This window comes from Oryzias latipes, chromosome 4, assembly GCF_002234675.1.
Source record: "Oryzias latipes chromosome 4, ASM223467v1".
In the NCBI taxonomy this organism is placed as follows: domain Eukaryota; kingdom Metazoa; phylum Chordata; class Actinopteri; order Beloniformes; family Adrianichthyidae; genus Oryzias; species Oryzias latipes.
In genome coordinates, this window is record NC_019862.2 from 1,705,151 (window position 1) to 1,728,798 (window position 23,648).

General features: G+C 43.5%; 1 protein-coding gene across 1 annotated transcript in view; it reads right to left on the reverse strand.

The window, feature by feature from the left end:
* Positions 1-22,527, reverse strand: part of LOC101158262 (cadherin-2) — a 35,895-nt gene extending 13,368 nt beyond the window's left edge. The window contains exons 1-12 of the mRNA XM_004067576.4: positions 22,377-22,527; positions 15,757-15,874; positions 12,246-12,466; positions 9,507-9,680; positions 7,968-8,123; positions 7,006-7,150; positions 6,761-6,933; positions 5,978-6,115; positions 5,006-5,191; positions 4,083-4,336; positions 2,843-2,985; positions 12-245 (exon numbers count right to left, since the gene is read on the reverse strand). Coding sequence (XP_004067624.1) covers positions 12-245; positions 2,843-2,985; positions 4,083-4,336; positions 5,006-5,191; positions 5,978-6,115; positions 6,761-6,933; positions 7,006-7,150; positions 7,968-8,123; positions 9,507-9,680; positions 12,246-12,466; positions 15,757-15,874; positions 22,377-22,460 — 2,026 coding nt within the window. The 5' untranslated portion in view covers positions 22,461-22,527. The remainder of the gene's footprint in view (positions 1-11; positions 246-2,842; positions 2,986-4,082; positions 4,337-5,005; positions 5,192-5,977; positions 6,116-6,760; positions 6,934-7,005; positions 7,151-7,967; positions 8,124-9,506; positions 9,681-12,245; positions 12,467-15,756; positions 15,875-22,376) is intronic.
* Between the last annotated feature and the right edge of the window lie 1,121 nt (positions 22,528-23,648).

Here is a 23,648-nt window from a genome sequence, read left to right on the forward strand (position 1 = left end):
TTTGTACTAACCACTGAGGCGACTGAGGGTCCAGTTGTGACGTACGTCCTGCGGACGGTTTGCCAGCTCAAAAGCAAAGGGTCCAGCATTGGGTCGGAGGTCGGAATCGCTGGCTGTGATGTTGATGGCATTAGGATCTGGCGTCTCGCACATTTCTACCTCCGGAGGAAAAACGTGAGGCGCGTTGTCGTTGATGTCCATGAGGAAAATCTGAAGAGTCCCTGTTCCGCTGGCAGGGGGGTTGGCTGGAAACACACGACAAAGACAGCATCATGTATTCTACTGTTGGACAGAGCTGCCCTTCACAGTGTGCTGCTCAGCACAGCACAGAGCGCTGGCTGGTCTTAGTCGCGCTGGTTGATGATTGGAAAGCTGAGGGCGGCAGAGCCCGGCTCATCTGAGGACTTCTATCCTTTCAAAAGCATAAAGGCTCAGTGACATGAAGGATCGGCAGGGTCACCACCACAAAATGGGTTTTTCCTCACTTAACTACCAATAAAATGTTTCATTACATAAGAGAGAGAGGATTAAAGTGTGATTAAAGAAATGTAAATATTTATTTATCAGAATTATCACAAAACAACACTGCAACAAGGCCTGGATGAATATTATTAATATTGACTTTACATAAACTGAATGTAAAGGTTTTAAGTATCAACTGTCCATCCATATTTTGGTTTAAATAAAGAAAAGTTGCAGGAACAGAGGGGGAAGTGCAGAAACATTCATCAAGAAGAATAACTAGCATGAAGTAAAAACATCTGCTAAAGTCCTTCATTCTTAACTTTAACATCCACATTCAGAACCATCAAACTACTAAACTGCAACACCACCAGGAGAAAAACTGCAGAGAAATAAAAGTAAAGGTTTCTAGTATCAACATATATTTCAAGTATATCTGAAGCAAAGACAGTCATTTTTCTGTTTTCTCATCATTGACGTACTTCATAAATGTTTGTAACAATTCTCCCTCCACTCAGTGAGGGGAATGTCAACGCCGTTCTACGACATCAAATATTAAGACAATTTGCCCTCTAATATTAATAAAAAACTCATAACCGCTTGTTTGTGTATTCTATGTGCGTGACAAATTATGGACTTTACATGGATTAAACACCACACTCAAAATACCAACAACCCGATTCCCCAAAATCCGTAATGTTTACAAAACCCACAAGTGAAACCAGAGTCTTGCTAACAAAAAGAAGAAATGAGAGTTCGACGTGTTTGGTGGGAGGCCGCTTCGCCTTCCTCGCCATAAATGATCTACTGCTGATCCTCGTACTGGACGACCCGAGCTTTTGGGAGACAAAACCTTGCCAAAGATGACGAGGAAAGGTAATCCACCACACGAGATCGCTTGGTCCTCCACGCTCCTGGTCGGCCGTCAGCTGTGCATCAGTCGCACCCACGATTCATTAAAAAAAAAAAAAGGTGTGTCGCCCTGTCAGCTGGCTGTCAGCTGGTCCCGTTCACGCAATGGGACCAAAAATGTCATTGAAATAAAACCTTTTAAATAAATGCGCAAGTTTCAAGTTTCCGGTCATGGTCAGAAACCGATCGCTGGTGGAAACCATTACAAGCTGTATAGTCAGCAAGAGAATTACATCTACAACATATTTCACAATAATTCGGGGGGGTTACTGGCTTTTAAATCCAGCTGCCTTGTCCCTGGGCCTGTGAGAAGAATGGAACGGCTCCAGACAGACGTCGCTGATGTCTTTGGAACGGGACAAGCGTTAATAAACGGGCAAGTCTTTTGGTTCAGTTCAAGTAAAAGTGTCGACATGTCCAGACTAAAAACGCTGCTTTTAGCGTCGACACTTTCTGAGTCCGTCTTGCTGTGCAGCGCTCAGGGAAAAATGAAGCGGTGGCGGCGGATGAAACGGCATCAATGAGCTGTGAAATAACGCCACACCATTCATGTGATACAAGAACTCGTTCCATCAGCCATAAGACCGCTGAACAATCTGTAAATGTCCAGAGCAAGTGCCTCTGGTTGTTCTTTTAGTGGGTGTTGTCTCATTGTGTTTGTTTGTTCTGTTGTGTTCTTTATGTTGTAGCTGTTGGCTCCTCAGCCCAAGACAAAATCCCCTCACGGGACAATAAAGGATTGATTGATTGATTGATGCAGAGTAGCTGACGGCCTCGTAGTGAAGAGAAAGGTCCGATAATGAACTTCTAACGGTGTTAGTAACACAGTTATTATTAAACGCTGTTCATTTATTATTAATGTCCTGCTTAAGTCAGAAACAGGACATTCAACAAAAAGAGAAAACAACCATTTTCTGACAATTTCTTGCTGGTGTAATCAACATGTTGGGAGGATTTCCTAAAAGGCTTGGCCAGCGTTCCAAACCTCAGTCAGAGAATGGAATTTAAAACAGCAAACAGCAGCAGAAGCTCTCAGACGGCTGACAACGGATTCATTTCCATTCTTCTAACAATCCTAATCTTTTGCATAAAAGTCCACTAAGAACTTTTTCTTTAAGCTCAATGAAGCGTCTTCCTCTGAAATGAGCTTCTTAAAAAAAAGACGTTTGTTTTTAATCACAGCAATGTTTTGCTCTCTGATTGGCTGGTATAGAGCAGAGAGCCAATTGGCTGCTAACAGGAGAAGTAAGCTGATTGGTCAAATATTCATGCCTAAAGTCTGATGGAGTTTGTAGAAAAACTCTTGTGCATCATGAAATATTTTTTCGTGGCCTCAAAGACACAAAAGGACATGAAAGGATTACTAAAAACCAAAAGATCATTTTTCTATCATTACAAACTCCAGAGGCAAAGCTCAGATGGAAAGCAGAGTGCAAACAACAAGAGAAGAGTGATGAAGATGACTCACCATCATCAAAGGCGATGAAAGTAGCATTATAGTAGTCATTTCTGAGAAATGGAGACTCTCGATCCAGGACTGCTGTGGTTGAAATCTCTCCCTTTACAGAGTCAATCTTAAGCCAGTTAGCAGGATCAGAGACCTTTGAGTACCTGTGTGGACAGAGAGGTCGTTAAAAAAACCCTTTAGAAGGATTTTTTCAAACCTAATTCAGAAACATTTCCCAGTAAGTGTGATAACAACAAAGATGACAAAGGACACCAGCAGCCAGAAAGCTGGAACTAACAGCATGTCTTCTTCCAAGCCTCCAAATGCTGCATGTTGTCCCTGAAACCTGGTTGCTAATAAACAACTCAGAAGGATCCGTGTCCTTCCTCTGGATACGGCTAGGGGGGCATTCAGACGGGGAAAACCGTTTGGTCCAGACGCTGGATCGAGCTCTGAGCCTTCTGTTTGGTCTGTATTCAGACGGCCGTCAAGCAGACTTTCCTGATTCGAACCAAAGCTCGTAAACAAAACCATGTGACTAACTCTCTCTTCACTCATTGGTCAGGAATTACGAGGGCAAAGCAACTAGAGGCAGAAATGAGTAAGTCCTACGCCTTGCAGTCCTAATCGGGATAGTTCATTCAAACTTTATATTTCACTGACCAACTGTGAACATCTGCAGTAGGGCTGGACGATATCAGGAAACATCGCGATATGCGTGATATACGTGTGATTAATAGATACGTGTGATTAATAGTGCGATGACGATATAACTTGCGAAAAATGAACAAATAGCAAAACAACCAAACACTTTAAACATTCCAAATGAGCCTCATCTACATAGGAGACGAACATCTAACATAAAAGGGCTCCATCTGATTGGTCTATGATGTAAAGGGATTTGTTTGTTTCGTTAAACACTTCAAGCTGCCATAAGATTGTTTTAGCATATTTAAGGTTTACCAGTTATTGCGATGTTTGCTGACTTTTGCGATATGCATGTTGCACAGCGATTTGGAAATGAAGAGTTGGATTTGAAGATGGAACAAAATCCACGCTGCAGCAGTTATTGTATTGATGATAATTAGGTTGAAACGTCTTTTTTGTGATTAGATGTTCAGTCAAACTTTTTAAGGCTTCAACCTCCAACCTCAGCTCCCCTGCTGATCCCACAAATACTTCTTCCTTATTAATAGGAAAAATGTCCAATGGCGGTCAGCGTTACAGTAGCTTGTAATCCAGAAAGGTTTTTATTTGTTACCGGATAGTCTGCCTCATGAAGCGGTCTGGATCCTGGGCAGTGAAGGTGGTCAGATGTGTCCCAGCAGGCAGACCTTCCTCCAGCTTGATGGATTTGGGATTGGGGCTGAACTCTGGACTCTCGTTGACGTCCAGGACATGAACGGAAACTACTGTTGTTGACTGACGAGAGAGCTGGATGCCGGGGGCCAGAGGCGCCTCGTTCTCTGCTTGAACGTTGAGCGTGAAGGAACGGGTCTGTTCAAAATCCACAGGCTGGGAAGAAGAAAACAAAGACTGAGCGCATGTTCAGTCACAAATAGTCAACATGTACAAATATTATTAGTGCTAAGAAATGGAGCTCCATCTGGGAGCAAAAAGGGCAGACTTTAAGACTGACAAAAATACATTTCCGGCAAAGGAATCGTCTCTAAAATTGCAGAAAAGCTCAAACTGTGTGTGTTACTGATGTGACCTATGAAATCTTTAGGATATGTTGGCGTTTCTGTGGTGGAACAAAGCTTCTGCTTCAACAGCTCCTCTGAGTTTGATGCTCCTGTGTATTTGGTCCGTTCAGCTTCTGTCTGAGCTAATCAACATGAGTTCATTCAACTGTGGGATCTAAAAATGGATTTTAGTGAGGAAAACTGAAATCCTGCAGAAAAGGTCTGTTTCAGAGCAGGAGACATCGCTTTCTAACCAGCTTTCACAGTTACAGAGCGGATTTAATCGCTTTTGCAATGAAACTTTTTCAAAGTGAGCTTTTAGAACAGGACTTTCCATTGTGCTAATCTCATTCTAGATGCAGGATCAGGTGTGTTCAGACAATCAAAACCTGGAACCACCTGATCCCAGGAATCAGCAGCAGGTCGAGTGGAGACAGCAGGGAAACATGATGCAATCATTGAGCAGGATTTCAGAGGCCTGGTCTGGACCAAACCCCACCTTGACAATAGTGAGCCAGCCCTCATTGGACGCAGGGTCGGTGGAGATGGAGAAGCGTCCTGTGGGGTCTCCAGAAATGATGCGGTAGATGGTGCTCCAGGCCTGTGTGTGGGGCTGGTCTTTGTCCGTCACAGTCAGGTTGGCAACAATCACATTTACTCGGTTCTCGTGTACTTCTCCGAAGAACTGGAATAAAGGCCACACACACACACACACACACACACACACACACACACACACACACACACATATCTGTTTCAGAGCTTTAGCATAAACATGAGCCTGGAGGTAAATTGTTGAACAGGTCAAGGATAATCTCCAAAAAGCAACACAGAATCCTCCTCAATTAAAGTGAGTCTAGGCTGATGCACTCAAACATTCATATCTGAAACTTCTTTCTCTTAAATGTTTGTTCTTTTTGATTTTACCCCACGGTGACATCAGTGGCTGCGGTTCTGTGTGCAAAATGTCTTTGATCGGATCAAAGATCGGATTAGAATTGAACCGTGCACATGGGTCTAGAAAAACTTCATCCAATTATAACAAACCTTTACACTTTTCATCAGAACTAATCATTTGGACCTGCGCAGGACTCTCTAAATACCTGAAACAACAGTAGAAGAAGAAATGGCGAGTTCCAGATGAACAACCGGCATAACCCACCCGTGTCCATCAGAAGGAAATTTTGATCTGAATGCGTCTGATCGGGGCAGAGTAATCTGAACGAGGTGTTTACATGACGCATTTTTATTCTGATCAGGCGTTTAATCTGATTACATTTGTGCATGTAAACACAGTCAGTGTGAGCGTGGTTTATGTGGAACATCAGTTTCTGTTAAGGAAAAATGAGTCTAGGTTCTTCTGGGTAATTCTTTGGTTGATGTCCATAAATCAGCCAGATGACGGCTTGCAGATGTAGCTTTTTGATGAGCTCAGCATTTCTCTGCGTCGTTTGTTTGGAGGGGAACTCACTCTGTCAGCTGTAAACTCCGGGGGGTTGTCGTTGACGTCGGTGATCCTGATGACAGCGGTGGCGGTATTGGAAAGGCCGTACATTGGGTTTCCCTCCATATCTGTAGCCTGGAGGATGAGGGTGTACTGCGGGACTTTCTGAAACAAAAAAGAATGACTCAAACTCTCTGATCGTCCACTTGTAATCTGTAATCTGGTTTTACAGATTACTGACATGGAAAACACATTCAAGAACTGGGACTGCAGAAGGCCAGAGGCTGTGAGGTAAACTTTACAGGAGCACTTACAACGTTACATGGATGTCAATGAGCGTGCTCAGCTTTGTCAGCCTGGAGAGCTTCTGTGGAGAGAGAGTCCACTCTCCTTTTCAAAATACAAACCTTTTGGGCCTACATGACTCCTCTTTCTCACTCATTCTGGTGAACTCTGGTATTGGTCAATACCTGTGGTGTTTATGGTTGCCACAAAGGAAAACCAACGTGAGTCTGATTGTGGATATTAAAGAGGACCTGCAGTCATCAGAGAGGAAAAACTAAAATGTATCAATTGAGCGACTGGTGGGAAGGCTGGAGACTAAATCAGAAGAACATGACCCAAAGGATTCTGGTGTTTCCATCCTCAGATTTTGTACATTTTTCCTATTTGTACACTAGTTTGTGTGTGTAAAAAGGTGCTGGAAGTAATATTTTCAGGGAAACTGTCGTGCGGTTCTCATACTTCAGGACACTATTTCATCGTTTTATGAAGGTGGAGAAATTAAGTTTCTGATTTCTTCACACAGACCTCTCGGTCCAGGCCTGCTGCGACTGTGATGATGTCTCCAGTCCGGTTGTTGATGGTAAACATGTTGGACGATGGGCTCATGGGACTTTGGGAGAGGATCCTGTATCTCACCATCCCATTTGCGGTTTTTGGATCATCCTTGTCCACTGCCGTCACAGTCATGACAAAGGTTCCTGCAGGAAACACGCATGTCAACCAGCATGCGGTCGGCCGCGTGTGCACCTGAGTGGAGGCTCGTGTCATACCAGGTTTGGACCCCTCAGGTACAGAACCATTGAAGACGTTGTGCAGAAACTCTGGTCTGTTATCGTTCTGATCAATGACATTAATGATGACATCAATGGGGTTCTCCACTTGATTCCCATTCATGTCAACAGCATGGGCTCGCAGCTGTAAACACAAACAAACATTCTAATAAACACTGTAAACAATGTCAATGTGCTGCAAAGCTCTTTGCTTTGGCCCAATGAAGTCATGATGGAGAAAGATTTACAGATTCTACGCATCAGAACAGTTACTACAGTGATACTGACTTTTCCACAGCCAGACTAAAAACTACAAGGAGTTGAGTGCCGGAGAACATCCCATTAGGAGGCTTAAAAATACAAGGTTCTTTAAAGCACAGCGCACAGAATCAACTACTGAATTGTACTGTGTGGGAATCCCAGAAATACCAACAGAACAGTAAATAAATACAGAACTAACTAAGAACATGTGTCTTCATAGTGACACTGCCATGAATCAGTCAACCTCTAATAGAAACCATTCATAAATATGAACTCTTTTACAACAGAGCTTTATCTCTGGTGTTTACATTCTTTGAACTGCAATCCTTTTTCAATAGTTAATGAACCTAAATGGGCAGATTCTGTTGGAGAAAGCAGCGTTCTGCTGTCATGTAACCTTGTTACGTTAGTTATCCATTACATATTGGTGCAGAGCCGTCATGAAAGCCACGTTTTTCTGCGTCAGAATCAGATTCATTGTGATTGTGTAAATGGACGCAGAGCTACAGTACGTTAAAGATCCATTGTTTAAGGGTTAAACGGTAAGAATTATGCTTTGATCTTTGAATCCTTGATCTTGATTTTTGACCTAAATCGCTGCCGAAGTAACGTTCCACAGTCCTAGTCAATGCAGTTTGATGACAGTCTGCTTCAATCTGAAGCTAAACACTCAACACCAAGATGGACGGATGGAAGCTCACGTGGAAGTTGGAGATGTGTTCTCTGTCCAGAGGTTTGGTGACTGACAGCTGGCCTGAGATGGAGTTAATGATGAAGATACCAGTTGGAGGCTGGTCAGCCCCAGGGCCCGTCACGCTATAGCGGAGCATCCGGTTTTTGTCCCGGTCTGACCTAATCTGGAGCACATAGAGGAGGGGGTTTCAGAAGGTATCACAGTAGATAATCTAAGGCCGAATCTGAATTCTTCCCCTATGGCTTCTCCCTACCCCTACATTTAGCAGAGTTATTCAGAAAAGTCTTCTAATGTGGACGTTACTCCCAATCCATGACATCAATAGTCGGTGGTCATCTGCGTTAGTGAGAAGCTGTAAGCACTCGGACAACACATAAAATCAGTTTTATCACTTTACAAAGTCATGCTAAAACAAAAAATGATCACTTATATTTCCATGTAAACTGCTGTGCTTCAGGGCACACCCACATGAAGAAAAGCGACTCTCCTCCACACCACAGCACCATGTGGATCACCCTACTGGGGGAGGGATACAGAGCCCTCCGCCGCAAGGGTTTCCCATTCAAAAAACTAGTACGGACACCCCATCTTCCAAATGCCCCCACAATTGGAGGGATAGGGAGAAGCTGGAGGGGTCGGGAAGAATTCGGATTCAGCCATAGACAATAGCTATAGACAACAACATTTTCAAACACTTGTTTAGCACGGTCAGTTTGTTCAGCAGACTGTCGCCTCTGACATGGACTGACAAACCCAGCTCACGCAGAGGACATGTTCTTTCTTCCAGTAAGTGTTGTACAGAGAAGTCTGCTTAGGTCATGGTTTCTTTTTAGGCCATAGTACTTCTCTTCTTTCAAAGAGACCCCTTCTGGCCAGACTTCTCCTGACAGGTAATGGGTGTAAAGGGCCCAGTTCAGAGCTGATGACACTGCCAAAAGGTAAAAAAGGTCTTTTATCTGCTGCACTAAGTTTCTTTGGCCGTCCACAGCTCCAACAATCCCCATCGTCTTTTTTTTGTGCTTCTTCTAAAAAGCTTGAACATCTTAAACCTCAGTCTGCTTGTTTAGGAGCACCTTGTTGATGCAGAATAACTATGCTGCGTCTCACTGCTGTACTCAACATTCCAGTGACAAGGAACCATCTTTCACCACCTCACCAGGGCAGCACAGCTTGGCTGTCCATTCCGTTTTCACCAGGAGTCGACATAGATGTCTGGGCCAAAGCTAGAAAAGCTACTTAGGTCAGACAAGCCAGTTCCCTTGTAGGCATGAATTGGTCTACATTGATAACTGTTCTTATATAATCTTTAATAATGTTTAAACTCCATGTGAGCACATCTTTTCTGCTCATTTACATATTTTTGGAATGGCAGAGGCTTATATTACTGAAATCCGGCAGCAGTAAAGTTTGAAATTTGTGTTTTTTCTAATTCTTTTGTTTTGTTGCATATGAAGTTCTCACACAATGTTAGCACAGAAAATACTTCACAAGATTACTTTTATGTAGATGCATTCAACTGTGCATGGGTGTGGGTAAATGCTTTTACCCTGACTAGATCCTCGGGGAACTGTCCTCTGGAGTTTTCTGGGACATTGATGGGTGGAATTACCCAGTCCCTCTTCACTCGCCGTAGAGTCCCATCTCCCTTGGATACTACGCTGCGCCATGGAATCAAGATCTCTGGTACTTGTTCAGCCAGTGTTGCATCACTGGGGTTTGTCTGCAAAGATAGTAAAAGAGAAAGTTGACACAGTGCATATCTTTCTTTTGTCCACCTGTAGCGGATTCAGTTACTTTTCCCTGCAAGGACCCGAAAACCATTTTGGGAAATACTGTTCTAAACTTCTACTATTTCTGTCAGACTTCTGGAAAAATGATAAAAGATCAAAAGGATGGCAGGCGACTGTTTTCAGCCAATCAACGTAGCCAATCAAAACCCCTGCTTGGTGTTGCTCTGTTATCAGAGAGATCCATTATCCCTGATGAACACAAACTAACAGAAGCTTTTCTGACCTTTTGGCAGACCTCAGGAACCTGCTGGGCAGAAAAGCTGTGATGTAACGTCCAGATTAAAGCAGAAGCATGAGGGCAGAGTGTCTTCTGTCTCAGACCCAAGATGGAGGTAGAGTAAAGAGTCTACGAAAGATTTTACTTCTGTGTTTCAGGCAGACGTTTGATGTTACAGATGATCTAATGCGATGTTGTAGGCTGCTACCTTTAGTCCAACAACATGTAGGTACCATGTAGGAGGGGGGCTGGCCAATTTTCTGCCATGTTTTAAGAAGACATTTATTATTTATTGGCCTTTCTGGTTGATCTGAGTCATGCAAGTAAACTCAATCTTCAGTTCAATTCTCCCACCTTTTAATCGGAATCTGTATGTTTTACTCACAAGTTTACATGGATAAAAGTAATCGGAATAAAGGCCTGATCAGAATAAAAATGAGTCATGTAAACACAGCGTTGGGAATATTCTGCTCCGATCAGACTCATATGGATGAAATTTTCTTTCCGATATAGATAGGTGGGTTATGCCGATTGTTGATCCGATCCTGGTCCATGTAAACAATTTACTCTGATTGTGGGTCACTACTGTGCTGGTTTTATATGGAATTCATTCAGTCTCAATCATCAGAAATGCACACAATCTGTTTCACAAATACACACGCTCTGATTCACAACTGTAATTTTAGGCAAACGTGCAATATAAATTTGGAAATACACACGTTGTGTTTCACAAATGCACACTAAATGTTTCACACTTGCACAATAAGTGTTTCTCACAAATGTGCACGCTGTGTTTCACAAAAACACAAATCTTTCAGAAATGCACAATAGATGCTTCACAAACATCATTTTCAGTTTGTTCAAATGTTAGAATGTGTATTCACAAACCCGCTCTCATTTGTGAATCTCCCCACATGTGAGTTTTTTCTATGGTGAATATTGAGACTCCCTTCATGCTGCAGGTCAACTAATGTCACCATTGGCTAATGAATCTGTCAATCAAACTCATCAGCAAAGCATCGAATGGCCCCTTAGACTTTTTTTTAGCTTCATGTTTGCGGACAGGGGAGGGTGTTTTGTTACGGTGTGGGCCCTGGAGGAGGCTCGGACCGCCGTCCGTCCGGCTGTTCTGCGTGAACCAGCTGCTGGACTCAGGAGAACGGGGTCTCTGAGCAGAGGAGCGGCTTTGGGACGGTGTGTAAGCTGGCAGAGGCGGCTTTTGAATGCTGAAACTGTCCTGAGAAACCGTGTGAACAATCCCGTGGATTTGTGTTTCCAGCCGTGTCCAGACAAAATAAAGGCTGATGTTATTCCCACACATCCTCGTGAAGCCAGGATGCAGATTGCAGCATTGACCACAAAGATTTTTTAAGTACATCCAAGTCTAAAGGTTGCTAGCACACATTAGCCTAACCCTAAACCTTCTTCCGTGGCCAAGAATAAAGCACTGGCCGCACAGATTTAGAACATTATGAGCGAACAGGCACTTAATAATAATCATAATGATAATAAAATCACATTTAGAAGATCCTCTCACTATATGCTGCTGCTTTGTTTGTTTACAACGTAACTCACTTTTCTTCTTCTACGATCGTTTTCTGGTTTTTCAGAGAGTTCTACGCATGTCCAAATGATTTTTCTGACCGAAACTGTGCCGTATGGAAATGGAATATTTCTGGCTCCATGTACACAGTTCCATTCTAATCCCATCTTTGATCCGATCAAAGATATTTAGCACATAGAACAGCGGCTACTGTGACCATGTCTTAAAAAAAAAAAAAAAGTGTCAGTCTGGCCAATTTTCTTCCGGCAGAAATAATCCAAGCTAAGATTAAGCAGCTTTACAGTGAACATGCAGAGTTAACGTGGCTTGTTATAGTGTAAACTTCAGCTCACAGCATTGATATTCTCCAGATTGAGACTACATTCAATCTGTTCATTAACCTTCCAAAACAGATCACTTGCTTTGGTTTTTGGTGAAATTTGGACTCGTTTGTTTTGGTTTCATAGCTTGAAAAACTAAACTGTGTTTAAATGTCAGACATCCGTCACTGGCAGAAAAATGGGATGCCACCATCATGAAAGCAGAGTTGAAACGACACATTTATTTTGAAAAGTTGAAGAGTGACGTCTACACTAAGTTGAGAAAGAAGAACTGAATAATTCCTGCTGGTTTTTTGCAGCTGCAGCCTCATTTCAGTGGCTTGAAATGTGAAGAAAGCATACAGGGCGAGCAGAGAACGGCCTCCTCCATGAGCAGCGTGTGCTGTGGGATCACCTGCAGTGGGCTGCTGTTGCCGTTTGGATGAATCTGGAGATGGACTCTGGTTTTCCACACGTGTCCAGACTGCAGGTCTTGAGCACAAATCACCAACTGGGTCTTCTCCAGCAGGTAAAGATGATGAAGAGTGAAGACTACACCTTCATCATTGACAGAGAAATGAGGGGAGTTTTCCACCTTCAGCCCCACTCTTCCTCCACTGCAGCCCCTGAACGTCACTGCAGAAGAACGAGACGGACATTAGAGCAGATGCACACTGTGCTTTGGATTGATTTCATGATCACCAACAATAACTTTTAACTGTGGTTCACAAACTCTTTCTGAACACTAATTAAAAGCCCCCAGAACTGTTCAAACCGCATTAAAGCCTTTTTTTTTAAACATTTGATGCACTTAGAACTGGGACACTTTGTTGAATTCTTGTATCAAGAATCAGATAAGCATGTAGAGAAAGGCTCTTTCAGCCCCGATCCCCTTGTCTAGACAAAGCTAACAGCTGAAGTTGGCCTGCATGACCCTGAGGAAGCGTTTAGTTTAGGATTACGGGTTACAGTTAAGCTGCGTGAGGCTCATTTATTCGTTACTTCCCCGTTATTTTATAATCAACGGCTACAGGGCGCTGTAGGAGGGTTATCAGTAATGCAGAAAAAGAACCGCCAGCCAGAATCTGATGGTTCTCCTAAACTTTATGATATTTTCTATTTCCATCCAGACAATATTCTTATTTTTTCCTTCTTCGGACTAATGGAAGACAGGAAGTCATCAAACTGGGTTACAGAGACACGGAGGTACCGCTGAAGAGACTACATGATCTCATGAACCCAGACTTGGAGACGGGATTACAGACGTTTGGGAGAATAAACCTGATCTCTCCACATCCACTGTGTCTTCAGTGCACTGAGATGGACAGTCGATGCTTCCATGAAGGGATGGGCTAAAACGATGGGACCATCTAATTTCTGGACAATCAGAAAGTTTCCCTCATGAGTGGCATTCCATGTGAACACAGAATTACACTGGGCTTGGTGGATTTGTTCAGAAGCGCTACACTTTTCTCCCAAAGCGTGACTTATACTATATGGCTTAATTCTGTATTATTCATATTTTCGTTCCTGCAACTTATACTTCTGTGTGACTTGTACTCCGGAAAGTATGGTTGAAGTAATTCCAAAGGATTCTGGCGTCTCCCCGTCAGAATCAGCCGATCTCAGCAAAAAAGGAGGAAAGCCGGTAAACTCCACTGAATTATTGCCCTGTGCCAAACATCTGAAAAACGATTCTGTTATGAAAGCACTGATAACTAATTATTAGCTCCAAAGCCCTGTGCCACCACCTGCTGTTCCTGATTTCCTGTTCCACATCCAGGCTGAACACACAGACCATGTGTATCACCTCAACGCAAGACGGCCAGTGTGGGTCTGCTCGGCAGAACTTCTACTCTAGACAGAAAATCAGACAGCCCATGGCAGATCTATCTGATCCTGTTTGGCACGAGGATTTGGGATATTAGTTGGTATAATACAAGGTCTAAAGACGCTTAGCACAAATCTCTATTTGCACACCAAGACCTTTGGGACCAAGCTGCTACTTTTCAAACGGCACTTGTCACAAATGATGCTCAATAACAATCATTGTCCAACGTTTTAGGGAAAGAATCACCAAAATTTGATAAAACAGCTTAAATGAGGAGGCATGCAGCAGACATCTCATCTCAGGGCTTCAGGATTTTGCAGCGATTGAAAAGGAAACTCAACTTTCCTCCTCTCCTTTGTCTGAAGAGGAGATGGAAAAGACGCCACAGAAAACCTGAAGCTGGAGCTTATAGAGCTGCAGTGGAATGCTGCGTGTCTGATGCAACGTTCCCACAGAAACGCGCATTGGAGCGTTTCGGGCTTCCACGTCCAAAACTCTTGTTATGTCATTTTTTTAAGTCAGTTTTTTAGGTTCAAGGAACAAAACGCGCAGCAAATGTGTGTGTGACAAAAGTTATACCAGTTGAACTTTGACCAATCAGGGACTCTGATTTGGTAGTCACATATGGATGGCGTCCCTGTTGATTCATGGAAGTGCCAACAGTTTGAAAAATCGACCATAGAAGAAAAATTAACGACTGCTGTTTGTGCCAGAGGCTGGAATTCCAGGACAGTCTTTCATCCATTGGAACAGAGTTGTGAAAGAAAAGCCAATTACCAACAAGCCTCTTCCACTGTGAGTACATGTGCTAGTATTTAGGTGGAGACAGGCCAGTGTGAACGCCGCATGCTAAAGGCGCTTTTAACAAACCCGCCACACATTCATTGAGTGGTAGGATCGTCCAAAGACACTTTTTCCACAAATCTCCGCTTGGAGGGCTAAATGTTAGGGGGGGGAGGGGCCTACCCACAACTCCCATTCTTCACACCAAGCTGCTTATCTATTGCAGATTCAGTCTCCCAGCCTGGTGCAGGTCAACTATTTGGTTTCTGGTGTCCTTAGACAGCTTTTTGGTCTCCATAGTAGTGTTTGGAGTGTGACTGTTTGAGGTCGTGGACAGGTGTCTTTCTATAGAAACCAGTTCAAACAGGAGCCATTAATACGGTAACCAGTATCGTTAAGGTTTTAACGGTACTACTACTCTTATTGATCCGGTATTTTAACGATACTCTTATCGATACTTTTTGAGGACGAAAAATAAATAAATAAATAATAAATTAAGAACATAACATGTTTTATTTTCTCATTATGCAACAACATTGTTTTAAAAAAAAAAAATTACTTTATACATGATAATGCTCCAATACAAACCTGGAATGCACGTGGATGTGCTAGACCAGGGGTCAGCAACCTGTACGTCTCAAAAGAGACAGACCTCTCCTCTTCAGCGAGAATAGCTAAATTAATGTCATCATTAATTAACGGAGAATTGACCGTTAAATATGGCAGATAATGTTTATATCTTGTGGGACACAAAAAAGCCACTTCTCCAGTCCCGATAGCAGAACCGTTGTGGTCAGATCTTAACGATACTGCGGTCTTGAAGAATGTTGCCCCGGGGCTCGTTCAATCCCGGGGCTCAGTACTCATCCCTAGTAACCAGTGGAGGACAGAGGATCCTCTACAGAAGAAGTTACAGGTCAGAGAGACAGAAATCTGCCCTGTTTGTCAGTAACCAAATACTATTTTACACCAAATATATTCTTTAAAAATCAGATGTGATTTTCTGTTTTCTTTTCTCATTTTATCTCTTAGTTGAGGTTTACCTATGATGAAATTACAGCCTCTCTCATCTTTTTAATTGGGAGAACTTGAACAATTGGTGGCTGACTGAATACTTTTTTACCCCACTGTAAATAAATGACATTTTTGAAATGTATATAACAAACTTTAACTACAACAAACTTGAACTAGTTTTATCGTGCTGTCAAACCAATCCCATGTCCTGCTTTTTATAAAGAAAAAGAATGAAAGTATGAATGATACTTAAGCTGACTCTACACACAACACGCTTGACGATTATCAGTCCACTAACCGTTGAGGACAGGTCGTCCCTCAGCCAGCTCTGCATCAAGTTCCAGGAAGTAGTCATCTTGTATAAACCCCCGTCTGCAAAGGACTGATTGCTCAGCCTCACCAACCAAGACTAGGACCTGAAAAGGAAGGTAAATTACAAAGTCACATAAAACAGACCTGAAAGAAGAAGTGACAATGTGACAGACTAATAAAACAATGTTGGGCCTCATGCTGAAAGGACTCAATGGAAATCTGGTTCTATTACATAAAACAGTCACATGGCTCAGTTGGTCCATGTAGGAGTGGCTAGTGGGAAACCAAGGTTCAATTCCCAAGGGGCTTCATCCAGTGTGGATGACCCTCCGAGCTACTGCCTAACCATGTAGCCAAGTCCGGGTGCCCTTGTGCCAGTCCCCCAGCCTGGATGCAATACAAACAATAACTATTTCTCAATGCAGTTTGTTAGTCCTGTGGCAGGGACACAAACAATGACTAGCTTTATCAGGGATATTGAATTCCATTCTCCACCACTTCAAACCAGGAGACCATTAATAATCAGCTGCAGTAGCAGCAGACAATCGGGTCAATTATTTCTGACAATTATTGTCTAGACTTTTGTTTGTCCTGCTGTGAGAGCGGGACCCCCGCTCTAACGGTCCTCCAGCTCCTGTCCCACATACACAGTGACACACAAAGATGTGTTTTTACAGAAACTGCTGCTTTATCATCAAAGCCAGGGGTGAGAGATGCTACTTGCTGTTACGAAAGCATCAATTCTGAACTCCTGTGTATTCTTCGATAATAGAAGGTACTGGCTTTTTTAACTACTAAAGAGACTATTGTGCACAAAACAATCACTACTAATAAAGAAAAGCAGATAAGAATTGAAGGGAATCACAGCAGACTTCACTATGAGCGGTCCAGTGTGTAAGAGCCATTTTGATTTGTTTTCAGTTTGTTTTTTTAAAATACTATTTACTTTAGATTGCTGGGATCATATTTCTTCTAACAAAGAAAATAAACCAAAAAGCAAACGAAGTATTGGAGACAGAGCGTTTGTTGAAGGGCCGCGTACGGAGATGCTGGAGAAATGAGTACGCTCTTACGCTGTAGCGCACGGGAAGGTTGAACATACATCTTCATCTGTTTTCTTTTGCCTTCCAGGTAAGAAACAAAAATACTTATTTGAAGGAAGTATTGTTTGCAAGCACCTATGAACACACGGATCCGAGCACAAAGCAACAGAGTAGCTAGACCTGCCCGTCCTTCCATCCACTCTCATTCTGTCTGGCTTATTGTTTCACCGTGGAGGAAAAATGTCATCTTCACATAGTTTTCAGCAGAATGAGGGCATGAGGAGAACTCCTTCTGGAGCCTGTCAGCAGCAATCCCTGTGCACTAAAACAGCTTCACTGGAGGAAAGTGAAGCGGCAGATGTGATCCAGCTCTCTCAACGCTGTCAGTGCAAAACATCAAAGTGCTTCACAACAGCTTATGTTTTAGGAAGAAACTTTCCATTAGCATAATGTCATTTTATATGTGCCAGTATTAGTTATAATACTAGTTATCCATGGCTTTCTTTGCTTAAAGGTGTCCATAATGTGAGCCGAAGGAGGTTTGGGAGAAGAACCAAAATAACCAACTGGGGGGTTGAGTTGGAGTCAGAGTCACAAATCCAAAACCCTGACAGGTTGACTGAGAATCATTTTAAAATAGTTTTTAAAAAATCTGAAAAAACCTGATAAGATTGTTTTTAAGGAGCAAATATCATGCCAAAATCAAAATTGAGCTATGACCATTTTTTTAAAATAAAAACCTTCCCAGTGGTGTTTTAATCATGATTGTAAGGTTTTTTAACCAAAGTCCCACAACCTAAATGTCTTAAAGCCATCCTTCATGTTCATCTGAAGCCTCTGTTTCCAAAATCTCCTCTACATGGGCGTGGCCATCGCTGCTGAGCTGAGTAGCTCCGCCCTCGATCCCCCCTTTCTGCAAGCTGTGTCTGGTATTGAACAGCCCCCTCCAGGAAGAGTCTGCACAGCCAGCCCCGCCCCCAGACTAACAGACACACCCACTTTCTCTGTGGGGCAAGCAGTATTTGGCAAAAACTGTTCCTTTATATGCACAATATGCACATCCATCTTTGAAGAAAAAAAAACACAAACACGCTGCTGAGGCTGACTCTAGGATGACCTCATGAAATGGGCGGCACCCACAAGGAGCGAAAGGCGGAGCCTCAGAGATCGAGTCGTCTTATTTCCTGGTAGGAAATGAGCTTTAAAAATAACTCACATTTCATCAGAAACTGTTTTTTAGTGTGCCAAAGGTAATATATGATCATATATATGGATATAGTTTACTCTGAAAGGCTGAAGAATAGAGGCCTTTTAAAGCCAACGGAACGCTTTAAAAAAGATTAAGGCTTGTTTTCTCCTTTTACAACTCTTTAATTCTGCTCAACTCTATCAGGAAGATGAACATTTATTTAGTAAATCTATTTCTGTGGCTAAATTGTTTTCTCTCAACATTTCATTTTTATGTATTTGTGTTTTAAGGCAAAAAGCTGAATTTGACATGACCAAACTTTGATGCCATTTTAGTCCGAATCCATCAAGGAAAAACAATGAAAGTTTGCACATCCATCTATCCATAAATGGACGGTTAGAAGTAGGGATGTAGCGATTATGTGGTTTCAGACTTGATCAAAATCAGATGTTGCATCAGGATCAGATATTGATTCTTTTGTCATTATTATATATTTCCAGCTTTTTCTTTTTACAGATGATCCCACAATAGAGGTGTCATCTGCATATCAATGAACACAATATTTTATGCTCATAAAACGCAGCAGAATACGGCCCTCGGATGAGCAGCAGGAGCAAAAAACATGTCCGCTGTGTGGAGGAATAGCACCGCAACAGCAAACTGCATTATGTACAAGTATGCCATTTCTAGACATTAGTGTGTTTAATACAACAACCCTCATTAGAAATCTGTTGCAACAACACAGACATTACTAAATCAACAGTCAAGAAAGACTCCGCCCACAAACACTGATGAGATGTATTCCAAGTCAGTTCCAGTCCCACTCCGATCATCTTAGGATTCGGTTTTTTGGTTAAAACCGGCATAAAGAAAAACCTGTGTCGTTTTCCAGGACAGTTTCTGCAGAGTAGCAGGAGTTCATTAGAAATTCACCTCCCAGTTGCGGGCGGGACCATTAGGGTGGAGCTACTGACCCCACCCTGCTGCTGAGAGCTCAGAGCGGGGCTTATGGCCCACCCAGAAGAGACTCTACACATTGACTCTAAGGGAGAACTGGACTGAGTGGCCCCTCCCCCCTCACATTCCAAACAGGAAGTACCTGCTGGTTCCAAGAAGCCAGAATCCCAGAGACTTCTACAGAGAAAAGAACAGCTGTTAACCCAATAATCGTTCTGGATCTGATACCTTTTCTAACATCTTCTTTGTAATGTTTTCCACGATATTACTATAGTTCAAGTTCTTCAAGTTATAAACTGACCAATCAGATGCTCTAATAAAAGTAGGCGGCCTTGAATATTCGAAGCGTTTGACAGATTCTCCCGTTCCTGCTTTCAGTGGAAGGGGTGTGGCCTTCTGACATGCTCACTGCTGATTGAAGAGTGGTTGCCATAGAAATTTTAATGGACCAATCATGGCAACAGACATATCGCCGAAAAATGACTTCAACTGGAAGCAGTTCATTTTCTATGGGTGATGTCACACGCCATTCATCCAGTTCTAAGGTCAATGATTCTACGTCACAAATATCCACGTTTTCAAACTGCTTTTTTTCGTCTGCATTTGATTTACAATTTGATTAAATAAATACCCACAAATGTAATTTTAATCTGAATTTCTTTATACATTTCCTCAATTATCAGACAAGAACATGTTAAAAAAAACAACACAACTTTCATCAGAATGGGTCCTTACAGATCTATTCCAACTATATCTGTTTCTATTGTTAAAGCATTCCCAGCGTTTTCTAATCATAATCATGCCGACATAAAATAAAAAAGAACTTTCCTGCCCATCAGCAGCAGCTCTTTAGAAATTCACCTCCGAGTTGTGGGCAGGACTGCTGGCAAGCCCCACCCACACACTCACACACACACCACACAAACCACACTCACACACACCACACAAACCACAATCACACACACCACACAAACCACACTCACAGCGTTTCCATTGACTATGAAATTGTGCAAATGGGATTTGCAAAGACAACATGGAAAAAAACTTGCATATAATTGAAAAAAAAGTCTTTGTGCTTGGCGGAGGTGGTGCAATGGAAACACTTTTTTTTTTTTAAATAAAGGAGTCACATGACCAAGAGCCTTGGTCATGTGATGCGATTGTCTGCGCCACCAGACGTCCCACAGCTCATCCAAAGTTGAGCGTGTCGTGTGGAATTGTTTGATCCACAGCTGCTCTGGAAAATCACCAACCACCATTTCCCAAAATGGCCTCATCCACAGCCCCTCCCACGTGTAAGGAGCTCGCCGCTCCAGACGTCTCCTCTGATAAACGATGATGAGCGCTAGTGACGGAAATTTAAATGTATCTGCTGTCAATCAAAGTATTGTTTACATCATCACCGTGTTTCTGAATGACTTATGGCATGATTTAGTTTGTGTTTATTCACATCATTAAGATTGAATGGAAACTGTGCTATTTTGAATTTTGATATATTATTGTGCATTTGTGTGATGGAAACACAGCTACTGTCAGGAATCCCTGTCCTCGGGGGACAGCGTCCCACCCTGACAACCGAGCCACAGACTGAAACTAGCTTCTTCTTGGATGACTGAAATCTGGGACACTGAGCAGAACTTGTGCATAAAGAAAAGCTCCAGATCTGCTGAGAACATGCAGCTGATCTTCATTTAGGGACCAAAGCAACATCAGCTGTGTGCTTGAGGAGGAACATGAGGAAAAACCCAATGAGATCCTCTGAACCCAACCCAATGAGATCCTCTGAACCCAACCCAATGAGATCCTCTGAACCCAACCCAATGAGATCCTCTGAATCCAACCCAATGAGATCCTCTGAACCCAACCCAATGAGATCCTCTGAACCCAACCCAATGAGATCCTCTGAACCCAACCCAATGAGATCCTCTGAACCCAACCCAATGAGATCCTCTGAATCCAACCCAATGAGATCCTCTGAACCCAACCCAATGAGATCCTCTGAACCCAACCCAATGAGATCCTCTGAACCCAACCCAATGAGATCCTCTGAACCCAACCCAATGAGATCCTCTGAATCCAACCCAATGAGATCCTCTGAATCCAACCCAATGAGATCCTCTGAATCCAACCCAATGAGATCCTCTGAACCCAACCCAATGAGCAGATGAAATGCAGGAAGAATCCATTTCTTCCTCCACTTTGATTGAATCTCAATGGTATTGTAAAATCCCATTTAGACCTGGAAGCATCATCACAGTAGAATGAAGTAGATCTGGAGCCGCAGAGGCCCTGAAGCAGAGAACCGTTAGTTTCCCTGGACTGAAGCTAATCCTGCAGCGACTCGCCACCAAGGCGGGACATCGACCGCTGCCCGGTTTATCTCATGACCTGATCCCCCCCCCCCCCCCCCCCCCCCAGCCAAGCGCCGTCCCGTTGATCTGAGCTCGCCACAATCTCTGCCTTCCTCAAATGGGTTAAGCAGTACACAAGGACACACAGTGACACACAACAGCACACAGTAACACACAGTGACACACAAGGACATGCAGTAAGTTGGACTATTTCCCTCAGAGTAATTTCTTCCTTTGTCTCTTTTTTCCAAATGCTCAGCAAACATCTGTAGTTTGGTTCAAACCTCCGTGTTTTTGTTGTTGATTTGTTCCGTTAGTTTTGGAAAATTCTACTATTTTGTTCGTTTGATGTCCTGAAATGTTTCTGATGGGCAGAAAAATGACAAAGATCCGGACTTTGGTTCTGCACCCTGAATCTCAGGGTTTTGGACTCTGCTGGTTCCTGTCCAGCACCTGATTTGGACGGTTCTCCCGAAGACCCGGATCAGGAGCCCCTGCAGGAACCGGACCTGACGCTGCCGTTGAGGCCTCGTTCATCCACCGGGGCTAAGCTCCTGATCCTGATCCTGGGCCCAAACGTGCACGCACGTGTGCTCATCAGATCCGGCTCGGGCGGGTTCGTTTGGTCCGTGAACGGTACCGTAGGGTCGGGAGGACACTAGAGGCTGCTGCTCGAACACCAAACCCGCACGGCACCGCACCAGGCCCCGCAACCGCGCCTGCAGCCGCAGCAGAGGCCCCAGTGAGCCACTCAGAACACGAACCGGCCGTCGGATGAGACCGCGGCGGGAGCAGAAGACCACAGACGGCTCCACCGGGAAGCGAGAGCCGCGAGCTGACGGACGGACGGGGGTAGAAGCCGCGCACGCGCCGCATTTCAAACGCAGCGAACGGAACCCGACAAGAACCGAACCTATTCACTAAACAGACCGCAGGATCCGGTCGACAGGTGTGTGTGTGTGTGGGGGGGGGGGGGGTCTCTCCGTTCCAGTTTCATCTCACAACAAACAATGCGAAATCATGTGCGAAAAGCGCGCGCGGCGCTGTCACGCGCCCGCGTCCTCACCTGAGCCACCGCCGTCAGCATCCACACGCCGAGCGCGCTCATCTCCACCACCGAGGCGTCCTGCGACGGCTGCCAACACCTCATCTGCTCCTCTGCGACTGATGAGGAGGAGGAGGATGATGATGGCACGAGGCGCTCCTCCTCCTCCCAGGATGCTTTTCTGTGTCACCCCTCCCGCCTCAACGTCGCCCCCCACCGGTCTCAGACTGCAGGACAACCCTTGAATTTACTAAAACAACCCGAAGAAGCCCTTTTTGCACCGCTGTAATGCTTCAATCCAAATGTACAATCTGAAAATCAAACTTTCCAAGATGCAAATGAAAAACTGGAATGTCTGTTTGTAAAGTTGAATCTGTGCGTTCTGTGGTTACAAACCACGAGACTTCAGAGACCAGCTTGTGTGATTAGAATGACCCCAGAGGTTGACCCCACTGTTTAACTATTCAGGTAGGAACATTTGGATTCCTCCTTGATTTCAAAATCATTCAAACATAAAATAGAAAAGGACCAAAGGCTCTTCCACGTCTGAGAGGATCATGCTCATGAAAGCAGCTGAGAACAAACGCTGAACGTCTCTGGAGCTAAGAGAGGTTCAGATCAAACACGGTCGATCTGTTCAACCAATCAAAGCATTCATGAAGATGATATAATGAATAGATGTGAGGGACGCAACGAGATCAACTGAATGTCTCTGTTTTATCATAATTGATTGTTTTCACCAATCAGGAGTGAGCTTGTTGGAAGGCCACACCCCTACCACTTGGAAGCATGCTCAGGTGAATCTGTCAATGTTTATTGAGACGTCTGATTGGTCAGTTTATAACTTGAATAACTTTCTCTACAGGGAAAAATGTGAAAGAATATTTTTATCAAGAAGATGTTAAAAAAGGTATCAGATCCAGAACGCTTCTTCTGACTAACAGAATGACTAGCAGCTGTTTATTTCTCTACAGAAGTCTACGGGAGTTTGGCTTCTTGGAACCACTTCCTGTTTGGAACGCCATGGGGGAGGGGTCACTTAGTCCAGTTCTCATACAGTCAATGGTCTTGACATAAAAACTTTATTGTCCCCTGACGTTCACAAACAGTTCAACTGACTTCCTGTTGTGTTGTGAATTCAGACGACAGATATTGAACATTTATATTTGAGGAGCAGGCGGATCACATCACTCACACATCAGACTGTGTGTTTGTGTTGGGTTACTAGTTGACTTTGGTGATTCACAATGCTCCTAGTGTCTCCTTATCCTGTTATGGATGATTATACATGGT